Source organism: Octodon degus, unplaced genomic scaffold (genome assembly GCF_000260255.1).
Source record: "Octodon degus isolate 3935 unplaced genomic scaffold, OctDeg1.0 scaffold00023, whole genome shotgun sequence".
NCBI lineage: Eukaryota > Metazoa > Chordata > Mammalia > Rodentia > Octodontidae > Octodon > Octodon degus.
The window spans coordinates 13,921,876-13,936,188 of NW_004524599.1; the positions used below are offsets into that span (position 1 = coordinate 13,921,876).

The 14,313-nt window shown below is 51.8% G+C and overlaps 1 protein-coding gene across 1 annotated transcript in view; it reads right to left on the reverse strand.

Moving 5' to 3' along the window:
* The window catches only part of Cdyl (chromodomain Y like), a 62,101-nt gene extending 48,857 nt beyond the window's left edge, over positions 1 to 13,244 (reverse strand). Inside the window, exons 1-2 of the mRNA XM_004628454.2 lie at positions 13,209 to 13,244; positions 9,775 to 10,441 (exon numbers count right to left, since the gene is read on the reverse strand). Coding sequence (XP_004628511.1) covers positions 9,775 to 10,441; positions 13,209 to 13,244 — 703 coding nt within the window. The remainder of the gene's footprint in view (positions 1 to 9,774; positions 10,442 to 13,208) is intronic.
* Between the last annotated feature and the right edge of the window lie 1,069 nt (positions 13,245 to 14,313).

The following is a 14,313-nucleotide window of genomic DNA, read 5'->3' on the forward strand; positions in this document are numbered from 1 at the left end:
GGTGCGGCTGCTTCACAGCACGAGGAGGTTCCTCAGAAAGTGTCCACAGGGCCCAGGATTGTATTCAGGGTACTCAGCCAAAGAACTGAAAACAGGGGCTCACGGCCCAATGGCCCCCATATTCAGCGTTATCACTCACGAGAGCTAGGATGCGGAAGGAACGAAGAGCTGTGCTGGTGCCACACCCAGCGGGGCGCTGACTTCTCGAGGAAGGGACCTGGCTCGATCAGCACAGATGAGCCACAAGACAGCAAGCCGGAGGCCAGGGACTGAGGGACACGGAGCTCGGCCGCATGTGCACATGGCAAAATGAAGCTCAGAGACAGAAGGTAACAACTGAGATCCTGTCTCGTCATGAACAGAAATAAAACACAAACGACTGGATAACTGGGCCTAGGATGTCGCTCAGCGGTAGGGCGCACACCAGCACCTGTGAGCCCAAGTTCGAGCCCCAAAGCTGTAACAGGGGAGGGAAGGAGAAAGTGAGAGAGGCCAACACAGGAGGCCGTGGTGACAGTTCGGGCGGCTGAGCAAGGCAATGGCCCAGCACCTGCAGAGCAAGGTGAGCCAGCAGGGTGCTGGGCAGAGTGGATTCATAAGGCAGGGAGATTCCCAGGAAACCAGAACCCAGAGGGGGCTGGGGAACCAGAAGGCTGGCAGGAGAGCAGATAGGACAGGGATCGTGCAGATGGAGGCAGGCCGAAGCGCCCTGCACCTCAAACCCGTTTCTCTCTGTGAAATAGGGCCGAGTCACCTGTGGGGAGGACAGCGGGCACGGCCTGGGCTTAGGAAGAAATGGGTCTCCAGGACAGAGTGGGATCAGGGTGTGGCCAGCGGGCCCATCGCCTTCAGCTGGGCTCCTCCTTAGCGCATTACTGCCCAAGAGGAGGGAGCAGGGCGGTCTGTGTGGGGTTCTAGGTGCAGCTGGAGGCGGAGGGCTGTGGCTCTGACATCTGGGGAAATCTCCAGAGCAGACAGGCTGGCTGATCAGGGGCGAGGAGGAGGGGCTGGGCTGCAGTGAGGAGGCCGGGGTCAGGACGCGGGTAGGAGAGGGCACGTGCGGGTGGCACACAGGGCTCGGGGCTCTGCTGTGGGCACTGCGGGTGAGATGATGGGGGGAACCGTGGGATCACACGCAGAGGGGATCTCCTTTCCGAGGACCACAGGTCCAAGGCGCTGGCCCAGCCCTGCTGGCTGGCTGTTCCTGCAGAGAACACGAGCTCTGGAGTGGGGGCACCCCGAGCACCCATCTAGCTGCTTCCTGGGCGCCCCCACATCAGGCTACGTCGCTCACCACCAACGCACAGAAGCATTCAGCCCCAGAACCACTTCACCCCTGCCCACATGCAGAACTCTCCTGGCCTCTTTGGACTTCTCCCAGCTACCCAGACCAATCACCCTTCCCACACTGAGAGCACAGGCACTAACCACGTAAGGGCGGGCAGCAATTCCTCCACCAGCGCATTCCTGTGCACACACCTGAATCGTCACTGTACCACGCTGAGATTCGAAGATGATCAGCACACTTGCCACAATGCCTCCCCATTTCTGCCCATCTAGAATGCCAAGGAATCCGTGTATCCTGGAGGGTGCCCTGAGAGGCCCCAGGCCGTGTCCAGCACATGCTGCATGAGCCAAGCCAGGAGAGCGGCATGTGGAGCTTTAGGAGCAGACCCTGCTGCTGTCAGCGTGCCTGAGGGCTCTGCTGTCCATTTGCGATAATAAGCTGACACACTTTGGTGTGGACACAGTGACTGCACTTCCCAGTGCAGACGCTCCTTCCCCAGATGCAAACCAGAGGGATCCACTGGTCCTGCTGCTACCCTGGACCACATTTCTGTCCCCCATGTGACCACAGCTTTAGACCCAGTAAAACTATACTCTGTGCAGTTCGGGATTCTGTGCAATCCTGGACTCGTCTGTGCGTCTGCTACTGTTCTTCGGCCACACGCAGCTTCTGACTACAACTACTGCTTCTTTTATACCACATTTCTTAGAACGATGCCCATGAATTTATTTTTCCAGAGATTCTTCAGGAATCAAGTTCTTATCCCCCGGTACAGGTGTCTGAGCCACACTGTTTCTCCACATAGCAAAGGAGCCATGGGGGACTTTATGACCAGCATCTTCCTTCAGAGAGTTCTGATATGCTTTTGAAATAGCTGTTCTTCACTGGGAGTCAATGCAACTGCCTGGCAAAAGGTGACAGAGCACATCAGGAAGGGGACAGAGGCAGTGGCAGGCCCCTAACAGCAGGACCACAAGAGGAGGCACAGCTGATACAGAACCAAGAGTAGAAAATAAAAAGACAAATAGAAAGCCCAGGTTCCTGGTGAGAAGCGGCACTCAGCTATGGGGACCGGGCGCGGATGGAAAGGACTCCCCAAAGCTGACATGGGACATCACTTGAAGGTGTTAAATGCTCAGGACGTCTGTTCTCTAACTCTGCAAAGCTGTACCTGCTAAGTGTATGTGTTGGCTGTAACCGAGACCCACCGCCGACTTCTGCCAGCCAGGTGTGCCCAGCCCCTGCATCTGTGGCCACCGTCACTGGCCCTGGATTCCCTCAGGTGCCCTACCCGCTTCTACGCTGGAGCTGAGGTGATGCTGATCTCCCTCGGGACCTCTGGCTGGGTGCTGTGAGGCCAGGGTGCCGGTCCAGATGTCCGTGTGGAAGCAACAGTGGCTTTCCAGGCCCCAGGTCCACCTGCGCTGGACCTTGGCCACTCCAGCAACATTCCACTGTCTGACCCAAACTGAGTACAGCTGCGCTCACCCAAGATGGAACAAGGTCTTGACTCATGCATCGCTCACAGCAGTGACACTGCTGTCACCCGCCACCACCCCGCAGCACAGCAGAATCAGGTGGAAGACAGAAGTAGGTTCTAACGTAGACCCTGCCTTCCCACCAACTCACTGAGCTTTATCCAATCACTTCCTCTTTCACAACTAGTCTCAGCTATAAACGAAGGGTTCTCTAAATGAGGAGGAAGAATGCCAGAGGAACTGAAGACAGAGCAGAGGGACAGAATGGAATGCTCCAGGGGAGACAGGCTGTCCGTGTGCACTATCCAGCCGCCTTCATCCTCGGGGCACCGATATCCCTGGAATGTTCAAGAAGTTTTGTACTGCTGCAGAAGAGTGAGGAAAATGGGAATGGAGATGTATGAGATTTATAACATGGTCAGCTTCCTCCAGTACGTGAGTAACAACAGCAAATGTTATAGAAAAAGAAAATTTAACCACAAAAATGTAACTTTTTGTTCTGCCCTATATTAAAGCTCAAAAACATAAAAAAATAAAAAAAAATAAAGCTCAAAAGGAGCAATTACAAGTATTTCTTTTTTGACATCTGATCTAAGGAATCCAAATTTCTTTTAAATTATACTTCTTGAAACCTAGAATTAAAGCAATACCCTTTGGCACATTCATACTGAGTAGGAACCAGGACATCAAAGCAAATTAGCTAGGCGCTTTCTAGACACCGAGGGCAGGGATTCGCCAGCCCTGTCCTGGCGCTGTCAGCCCATGACTGGGTCAGAGGCCTGTAGACAGTGACCCCTTTGAAGCCTGTACACCAGTGCTCCAGTGCACAGACAAGATGTGCTGTCCCTTAAGGACACGCACTCTGGAATCTCCACACTTTGACAAGTTACTCCACTTAATGGAAAGACAGGCAAGGGACATACATAGTGACATAACAAAAATAAGTGCACATTTCCAATTAATCTGAAAAGTTCACCTATTTTAAAATTAAAACAGGCTGGGCATGGTGGCACACACCTGTAATACCAGCACTTGGGAGGCTGAGGCAGGAGGACTGCCTTATTCAAAGCCAGTTCAAGGCTGTGAGCCCGGGCCCACCTGAACTGAATAGTGAGAACTTGTCTCAAAAAAAATGTTGGTTAAGGACAGGTAAATGGGAAATCACAATCTTTATGGCTTTTAGACAGCAATTTGGCAACGCTTAACAAATTCTTAATCAATTACAGCTCTTACATTTTGCTGCCGTTTACAATAGCAAGCTGCCAACTCTCAAACAGTTTTGGAGAAAATGACTGCACACATACAGAAGGGTCATAAATACATTGTAGAGGAGGGAACGGAGTGAGAAAGGAGGGCAGCAGGTGGTGAGGCCACGGAGGCGCACACAGGGCTTCTGCGTCTAGTTAGTGACTTAGCCATGAATAAGAAATCATTATTTACATGGAGCATAAAAATTGATGGAGTCTGAGCTCATATTAAAGAGTTCAAATGCACAGAAGGGCTGACAGAACACAGCGAACTCCTCATCCTCTCTCTGGGGCAGGCAGCATTCAGGGGCGGGAGGCGATGATCGGCTTTCACACTCTACCCCCCCAAGGATTTTTCTAAATGACTTGTGTGAACACTTGTGGCATTGGTGAACTACTTCTGTGTAAAACAAGATTTATGCCAGCAGTTCTGCAGCTGTAATGACAATAAAATAATTTGTTTATAGGGGTACTAGCAAGGTCTCTAGCTGTGGCTTTCACCTAATTTATGTACCAGCTCCAGGGACCTTGGGGCATATGGGTGTGTCCAATTGAGTACGATGCCCAAGTGCTGGCCTGGCACTTCACCGGTGCTGGAGGAGCTTGCTGGGTTTACTTCCTAAGGGAATCAGATAGGGGCAGAGATCAGAACAGGCCACCGAAACCCTGAGGCTGTAGTGGAAGGATTATGCTGAGGTGAAGGCAATTAAGACGCAACAGATGGAAGATCGCTCTTCCCGCCCACCCGCCCCTGCCGCCTCCAAGCATGGTGCAGGTTTCCATTTACAACAGTGTCTCCCCTTCAGCACCAGGAAAAGACTCCACCCCTGGAGAGATGCAGCTGAGATGTCTGCATAAATAAACCTTACTAAAAAGTGCCTGTTTCTTCAATGGTTTGCACACATACTTGTATTTTTACCAGCTAACACCTCTGGAAGCCTCTCCTCCTTTGTCTGTACACAGTCCACCATTCAACGTTCTTTGTTAAAATGGAATATAAGCGCTGAACCCTAACTACTTCTTAGGGCTTTCTCTTTTCTGTGCCCTGGTCCTGCACATGAAATTACAAACATCTACTAAATGTAAATGCCTTTTCCTTCTGCTTATCTGTCCTTGTCAGTGTAATTCACAGGCCCCCAATGCTGAACACTAGAAGACAGGGAAATGCTTTCTTCCTCCTCACCCATACTTTTTATACAAAACAGGAGACAAACTTATAGAATAGAAGCTTATCTTTTACAGTAAATGATGCACTGCAGGTATACTTTACACAGAACAGCCCTCCTACCCCAGGCCCGGGCACCTCCAATGAGCAGGAGATATGAGGACAACTTTTTAAAAAGGCTTTGGTTAGACATCAACAACTGGCAAAATACCGACTGGCACATGTCCACACCTCAAGGGCGTTACGGACTTGAGCTGCTCAGGACAGCCCACCTCATACAGCAGTAGCACTCCTGTCCATGGCTTCAGCAAGATGCACGCAATGAGCACTGGCACTAGACCCTTCAGCCCCATCCAAGGGCCAGCAGGGCCTCTCGGGTAGCAGAGGCACCCACCCGCCATGGGGGTACACAGTGCTGCCCACGGACAACCAGGGACAGCTTCAGAATGAGCTGAGAGAAGCCCACTTTCCCAGCTTGGACACTTCCCCTGCGCTCTCCGCCCACGTAAGCAGCTGTGCTCCTGGTGCGGAAACCCACACAGGTCTCGAGAGGGGTCTCCACACAGGCGGTGCCTCGCACCTGCTGGTTTCAAATGGAGAGCTTGCCATCAAATTCACACACTCCTTCCCTTGCTTTCTGCATTAACATGGCCTCACATTTGTCCCTATTTTCAGGTGGACATTCCCCTCGTGGCCCTACTGCATGGCAGACTGCTAGCCACTGGGCTTCTCAGCTTTCTTAGGGCTTGTTTCAGAGCCTTCATCCCTGGATGGGCTTGTGAAGCCAGGGCCCTCTCTCTAGAGGAAGCTGTTCATGTGGTCACTACACCTCCCTGACAACCACAGAGGAACAAGCAGGGGCCTTTGTCCCTTCTTCTATTTTTGGAGACTGGGTCTTGTTAGTTCAGGCTGGTGTTGAACTAACAGAAATCCCCTTGCCTCAGCCTCCTGAGTGCTGGGATCACAGGCACACACCACCTCGCCCAGCTCTGTTCCTAATCTTGCTGAGAAAAAATCACTCAGAAGCAACCAAGCTGCCCCGAGCTCTTTCTCCGAGGCACGCACTTGAGATGCCCAGGATGGAAGGTGTGCTGCCAGCTTTCGCGCCCCTCCTCCCTGTGCCTTCTAGCCTCGGCTGCGAGGTCTGGTGGCCAACCCTGCATGACCACGCTGGTAAGGTTAACTAACACCTGCTTCTTTTTTAAGTTTGCTAATAATTGCATTTTCTCAAATGTCCTACTTGTGGAAATGGTGACCAATTACATTATCTGAGTTCATGAAGAACAGGGTCAAGATAATCCAGTTTTAAATGGAATTCTTCTTTCATGAGATTAATTCATTAAGCAGTCAAGAGAGCAATAAATCACCAGCAGCTTACTGATACAAGCAGAAATAAGCTGCATTGGTGACACTTTTGAATTCGTCATTTCTGAGTAAAGCAAGATAGTCATTTTTGAAAAATGTTTGAGTTAAAAACTGAACACATACACTATTAGTCTATAAAAATCATTACAAGCGAATTAAAATATCTCAGAGATATTCCCTCTTTTGGCTCACAGAGTTCAAATTTCTGTTTTTGGTGGCAAAATATGTCCCTGGAGCACAGGGCGAACGTTCTGAATAGGAGGTGGTTCACTTCCCACCAATGCCGCCAGTATCTGCTTCAGTTTTGGAAAAACAAATGTTTCCTTATGTAGCTCTAACATTAATCTGGAAAGTAAGAACAAACAGCTGCCTTAAAAACCAATGAGCGTGGGCCAACATGTACCAGAAATTGAGCATCAGCTCTCCCCACTCTAGAGAGGACACACGGCTTCCTGGAGTGTGCCCAGGCCTACTCCCTCTTGCTCCCTCTTCTGCTGCTTCTGGCCAGCAACAGGAGCCACAAGGATGACCCTCGCCTGCAGAGAGCACCCACCCCGTGCCCAGGCGTGTCTTTCCCCAGGCTTGTAACTTGAAGAGCAATGACACCTCTTGGCTGATCCCAAGTTTGCAGGGACCCCCTACTGGAGTCACCATCTCCTTCCTTCTGGAGAGGCCCTGGGGAATGAGGCATCCTTTTATTTTCCATATGAACCTGTAAGCCTGCTATAACATGGGCTACAAGGGCCACCACCCTGTTCTAAAAGCATCCCTACGTGGCCGTTTCCCTGTGCGTGGAGATGGTAGCCTCAGCAGCACACAGGACAGGGGAGCTCCACGTCCGGCAGCCAGTGAGGAGTGAGCGAGAGGCAGCCGCCTGGAGAAACCACGCTGGAACACACAGCCACTCTGGCCAAACAGTGCTATCAGAGGCCCAGGTAGTCATGAAGGTTCTAGGCCTACAGGTCCTTTTTGGTTTAATAAGGCTACCCTTATGGGTGTTCGTTTAAATGTAACCAGAATCTGACTGATACTGATTGATGCACATACGCTATGCTCGGGACTGAACCCAGAGCCTCGCACATATGTGGCATGCCCAGTGCTGTGCGGTTCACCCTCCTCATGCGGGAAAGGCGAAGGCCTGTTGCCTTCTGTGAAAGCAAGTGTGTGAACTTAGTGGGATGCAGCTGATTTGGATGTACCGGAGGGAGGAGGGGAAGGTAGCACTGGAAGCAGAGAGCAATCAAAGCCAGACCCTTGGGTTCATAGCCTTGAGTCAGTTTTGAAACCACAGGTTCCTTCAGAGAACGCACATACAGAACCTGCACTCCGGAAGGGGCCACAGGTCTACTGAAGCCTTTTATGCCGCCAGCCTTAAAGAGAAAGCCCAGGCATGACAGTGCCCTACAGCATGGGTTGGCCAGCTCGGAGCCACTGCCATGATTCCTGGGTGTGGAGCAGGATAGCGGCCAGGTACAGCAGGGCAAGAGGGAATGTAGCTGTGCTCCGCTCAAGCTCTGCGCAGGGCACACAGGCTGCAATTGCTTACATCGTCGTGGGTTAGCAAATGCTCCTCTTGATGCTTTTCTGTCACTGGAAAATGTGAGAAACACTCTTTGTTTGCAAGCCACACAAAAGCTGGCAGAGGTTTGAGTGTGGCCCTGAAGACTCCAGACAGAAGTCATAGTGCCTGGCCGTGTGCCATCAGTACAGATGCAGACGCCCCTTGTGTGGCAGAGGCTGCAGACCCTGATGTGCCACTGGGTGACTTATGAAGTCTATGCCATCTCTGAACTTCTGCCCAACAAAGAGAACCACATGGCTGGGCTGGAGTGTGGTGGTAGAGCATATGCCTAGCGTGCATGAGGCCTTGGGTTCAAGTCATAGTACTGTGCAAAACCAAAGGAGAACCTGACCCATAAGCAGTGCTGCCGTGAGCAGGCAGACAAGGGAAACATGCCTGTCAACAGGTCACATGTCCCAGGTGGGGACAAAGCGGATAGAAGGATGGCAGCATGTGGGTCAAGTATGTGTCAGGGAAGCTCCAAAACACAGGCGTCTCCCATCAAAGAGAAACTGCAAAACCATTTCATGCCCGATTTTGCTGCATTGCCAGGACCTAGCCCAAGGTGAGCACCTGACCACGACTGCAGCACAGCTGTCAGAACTGCGTCTCGGGAGCAAAGCAGCACCCTCAACAAACTAACACCAGTTAGTTTTGGCTTGTTTTACTAATAGTGAGCTGGGCTTGAAATGTTGGGGCCCAACCAACAGCACAGGCAAGGAGGAAAAAGGGGTCTGGGGTGTGGGGCCCTAAGCCAAACTGGAGCTTGTGAGCACACGAGGAAGAGGGAGCAGCTGCCTGTGCCAAGATGGAGGAAGGTGAGGGTCAGCCCTGCTGCCTGAGGCACGGCGGGGGCTTGAGAGAGGCTGACAAAATGGCTGGGGCTGAGAAAGGCAGAGCAGAGAGTTCAGGACAGCTCCAGCAGGGCCCGGGTGTCGTAGTAAGGGCCTGCTGGGCGTGCACAAGGCCCAGGCTCAAGCTCTAGCCATGCACACAAGCGCGCGCGCACGCGCACACACACACACACACACACACACACACACACACACTACGGTGAGAGACATCCCAAGGCCCAAAGTGGGCGGGGCCAGGAGGGCTTAGTGGGAGGGAAACGAGGAACAGAATTCTTTACAAGCAGCTGGCCAGCAGGTGTCGGGGGAAGGGGTAGGGGAGTCCTGGGCGCTGAGGGCCATGCAGGTGCTGAGTGCCCTGCGCCTCCGGCTGCACAGGGAGCAAATGCAACCGAGCAGACTCCGCCCCGGGCGCCATCAGGCAAATGCTGCCCTCTCTGAAACACACTTCCCGGATTGTTCCAATGGGGAGCACAAAATAAGGAGCCTGGCTTCTGTACTGCCCTAGCAAGCTGCAGGTGGCTCTTAATATGACACCCAGACAGAGGAAGAGAAAGGCAACTGGCTTTAAAACAAACTCACTGCAAAACAATATGGACTGTCACCTGTTGAGAGAGGACGCTACTGAGAGTGGTCAACACGGTGGCACAGCTGTGGATGGCACACAGAACCAGACACCTGAGACCTCCAGGAAAGAAAGGATCGGCAAGATCTCCCTGGGGTCCAGCAGACCCTGGCACCTATCCCCAAACCTGAGGGCGAGGCAGGGCCTTCTCCAGGGAAGGACCCCGCCCCGGCACTGCCCGCCTGCACACTCACCTTTCCCATTAACGGCCAAGCCCGTGGCCATGGCTGCAGTCACCGGGCCTGACGCCGGGGGTGCCAGTGGGTGTATTCGGGGCCTGCTCCCCATCCTGGCTCGCTCCGCACCAGGGCCCAACAAAGCTCCCACAGGCTTCTCTGCTGCCACTTCTGGTGCCACCGTGTCCTCGGGACCCTGCTCGATGGGGTCCAGTTTCTCAGGGCTCTCGTTTGGAAAGCCATCCACTGCAGTCCTGCTCTTAATGGGGCTCTTAGGCACGAGGATCTTGATACCTGATTTGGCAAGGTCCATGTTCTTCCGGCTGGACAGGGAGGGGGCTGTGTTCTTCCTGAACTTCTGGCTGGCAGCCAGCAGTGTGCTGCTCTTGGAGTCCGGGTCCTTGCTGATCACAAGTGTCTTCGGGGAGGCCTTGGAGAAGCTGCTGTTGGTGGACCTGGAAAAATGCTTCCTGGCATTGTTGGGAGAGGTCCTGTTGGTCCGGGTGAGCGCGCCCTCCTTCTGCTTCTCCGAGTGGCGCCGGGTGAAGTCGTGGATGTACTCCTCGCAGTTCACCAGGTGCTGCTCGGGTTCCCATGTGTCGTCCTCACTGTCGTAGCCCTTCCACCGCACCAGGTACTCTGTCTTCCCTTTTTTGTTTTTCCTTTTGTCAACAATCCTTTCAACCTGTGTATACAGAAACAAACCCAAAAAAACAGGTAAACAAGAGCAACAAACCCCAAAGGACCTTATTATTCAAGAGAAGCAAAGTTTAACATGAAAACGTCACAATAATGAAAAGCACCACAGATCACGACAGTGATCTTTTTTCCTCAACCATCTGGAAATAAAATGGTGACAGAAATCCTAGAATTTTGTCAATATCCTTGAAATGACGTCAAGCAAAATGCTCAGAATATGTGGACGGAATACATGTATCAAACCATTACACTGCACTGTTCACATGTACATTGTTTATTTGGTGCAGGCTCTTGCTGCACAGCCTGGACTCCTAGGGATCCTCCTGTCATCACAGGCTCCTCAGTGCTGGGATTATAGGTATGCGCCACCACGCCCAGTTCTGGGGCCCACATGCTGCGCCTGGATGCCAGGGCCGGCATGGCATGTGGTACCAGGAATCAAACTCAGGTCCCTTGCTGGCCCCACCCTGGGCGTGGTGGTGCCTGCCTGTAATCCCAGCGACTGGGAGGCTGAATACAGGAGAATCACTATGAGTCCAATTTGTGTAGTGAGAACCTGTAGATCCTACACTAAATACATTAAAAACAAGGGAGATGGCTCAGTAGAAGAAGTGTTTCCCTGGCAAGCTCAAGGGCCTAAATTCAATCCCCAGTTTGCCAAAACAAAACAAAATAAAAAAATAACTCAGGTCTTTGAGCTTCTCAGGCAGGCGCATATACCACTGAGCTATCTCCCTAGCCCACATGCACATTCTTAGGTGGGTATGGACCGGTTCAAAATAAATTCTAAAAATGACAATAATAACTGGTCACAGGAAATGTAATTGGTAATGTAAACTCAAAACTACATCCTTCCTTTACATGCAAGTAAACTTTTGGTTATCAGCAATGAAACTAGAAAAATGAGCTTCACAACCTCGGCTCCTGCAGCACTGGCCACCCGCAGCCTTGTGCTAGGTTGTTCTTTGGTGACAAGCTGTGGGTGACAGACTAGAAGGACTGAGGACGTGTGTGCTTCGGAACTGCCTGGTGGAGCACTCTTATGACGGGCACTGTGTTACTCTGAAGCACTCAGTTAAAACTAAAGAGATGGTTTATCATGACGAAGTGGCCTAGAATGGCGAGGTCATTTACCTTGCAATCTTGGCTTTAATTTTTACTAACATCTTTAAAGGAAGTTGTTATTAATCTCTGAATGTAATGACTGATACAACCTGTACCAAATCTACAAATTCACACACCTTTGCCTTAGAAGACATTAGTACAGTGACACATTCTACTACTTTAACATTCTATGTATGACTGAGATCTTTTACAACTCACATGAAGAAAAAATACTTGACACACAACAACCACGTGTGTGATTGCAGAAATAAATACGTGAATGTGCTGTGACACCTGATCAGCCTGCTTTCTTCGCGGCAGTGTGTGACTGGCCCAGGAGCAGCAGCCCTCTAAGCAGGGATGCACTGGTCTAAATCCATCAATCATCAAATGCATCAGGATCATTTTTGTCAAAGTTACAGGTTATGAAGGAAGGCATGATAGTGCACCTAATTCTAATACTCCAAAATAATGCAGGCAGATTGAATACAACTGTAGGTTACCTTGTTGAAAAATACAAGACAAATTCTCCAATGTATCTGTTTGAGAAACAGACTTAAACCCCTCACTACAGAACAGCCTAAAATTAAACACACGTTACTGCTTCCATGCAGAAAGGCTTAAGAACAGAAAGGCCTTGATTTATCAGGAGGCAGATTTCACACCTAACGGATCTCCTGAGTCAAAACTTCATGTCAGGGCAGCGTGAACAAGTCCAGTCTAGAATGGAGTGAGGAGAGCCTTTAAAGTGGGTTTTGCCCTGCTCCTTCACTTCTGAATTGCTATGAATAGAGTACAAGCATTTCAATTTAAGTTAAAAGATGTATTTCTGGAAAATTCCATATAAATCAATTTCATGGCAGCAACAGTTTAAAAATTTTAAATGCACAGGATAAAGAGATTCTCTTAGGGGGAAGCTGTGCTCAATGGTTTTTTGTTCCCCCTGAATCAGCTTCCAGTACAGAAGCATGCACGCCATGCCCGGTCACCACCGCTCCTCTCGTCCATTTCCTTAGAGTGAAGACGCACCTGGGAGCACAGAATCAGTGCTCTTCCTCCCCTTTAACTGTGCACCCATGTTTTTCCTCTGAGGCCAACACTCTTGGGAGCCTTAGGTTCCAACCCCTTTCCAGGACCTGCCACTCTGCAAACTGAGGCAGGACAACACCTTAAGCTGCCTCAGCAGCAGGCCCAGCATGCGGTGACAGTGAGGGCAGCCTCTGGGATTAGCCCAGGGCCACGTGGGAAGCCACCCTTCTGCAGGCGAGGGCTGTGCTGCTCTGTACAAGCATGAGTGTGGAAGGCAGTTTTATTTCACTTTACAAAGGGTTCCCAGAGAGGCAATCCCACTGTGAGTGGAGAAGTACCTGTAAGATAAAAAGACACTCGGGCTCCCCAGTGCACACACTCTCAGGTAGCTCCAATGGTAGTTAGCACCTTCTCCATCAGTGCCATTTCCTGTTGAGCTCTAAGTAGCTGGGGGTGGGGTGGGGGTCAGGGGTCAATGCCAAGTCACACACTACAAAGCACAAGTGGCTCCAGTGCCAGGTGTGGAGGGATAATTTAAACACAATGCCCTCAAAGCACTGGAGGAAAACCAGACCCAGGCAGAAACCAGAGAGCACTGGATCTGAGAAACGCAGCCTCACTAGCTCCTGCTTCAAAGTGGAGGTGTACTCCTTCATGCTGGTACAGAGCTTGGGCAGAGAGCGTGGCCTTGCAAGCTTCATGTGTCAGAAGACTGAGTCTGGAGTGGACAGCAACTAGGGCAGACCACATCCACATGGGTTGTACCAGGAGGGTGAGCCCACAAGTCAGGCGTTAGCCCTCAAGTTCTGGGCACACTCCTGAATGACACCAGGCTGCTAAAAATGAATGTGGAAGGCCATGAGTCCCCAAGATGGGCCTCCAGCCTGCTGACTCACTGAGAGGACCTAGACTATCCAGCATGCAAAGGGAAAAGGACTCACAGAGGTCACATGTGGGACTTGCCATCATCCCCAGGGAAACGTAGACAAATGGCCGAGGTCTGACAGAGCGCTGCTACAGTGCACACAGCTCCAGACTCTGCAGGAAACTGTTGATAACACCACATGAGCCACACTGAGGAACATCACAGCCTCCAAGGCCTCCTCCTCCATGCTCAGGAGGACACAAGCACGGGCCCCCAGAGCATTCAGTAAAGCTGTGAAGAACACCGCAGCGGAGAGCTTTGTCTGCAGGTGCAAGCCCACTTCTGGGGCAGGGGCAGGGGCAGGGGCAGGGCCAGGGGAAGCGCCACACCCCACCCACGCGCACCAGCAACAGTGGTAATATCCACGGCAATATCTTGGTCCTGCAAACAGCGCTAAGGATGCAGGGCAGGAAAAACTCAGCACTTGGGGAGAACAGAAAACACTGGCGGCATCTGTGCCATGCCCACCTCCCCATTTCCCCCGTGTCCTGTGAGCCTGGCTCAGTGCAAGGGTGAGGTAGGAAACATAGACCCTTGCCCCTTCTGCACCTCCTAGGGACAGGCGCCCAGCACGGCTCCTCCTCCAGCCCCTACCCGTCAGGGGCTCTACTCTGGAGCAGCAGGCTGAGAACAAACAGCCCAGGGCTCATCATGCAAGGACTGGTCGAGTTGGTGCAGAGTGGAGGAGCCCAGAAGCGGCGGCCACGCCCAGCACACACACAGGGCCCCAAGTTCTACCCGCGGAGAGGCCAGCTGACGCAGAGAACCAGTTCCCTGAGCCAGTGCGGGGAAGTTTAAGC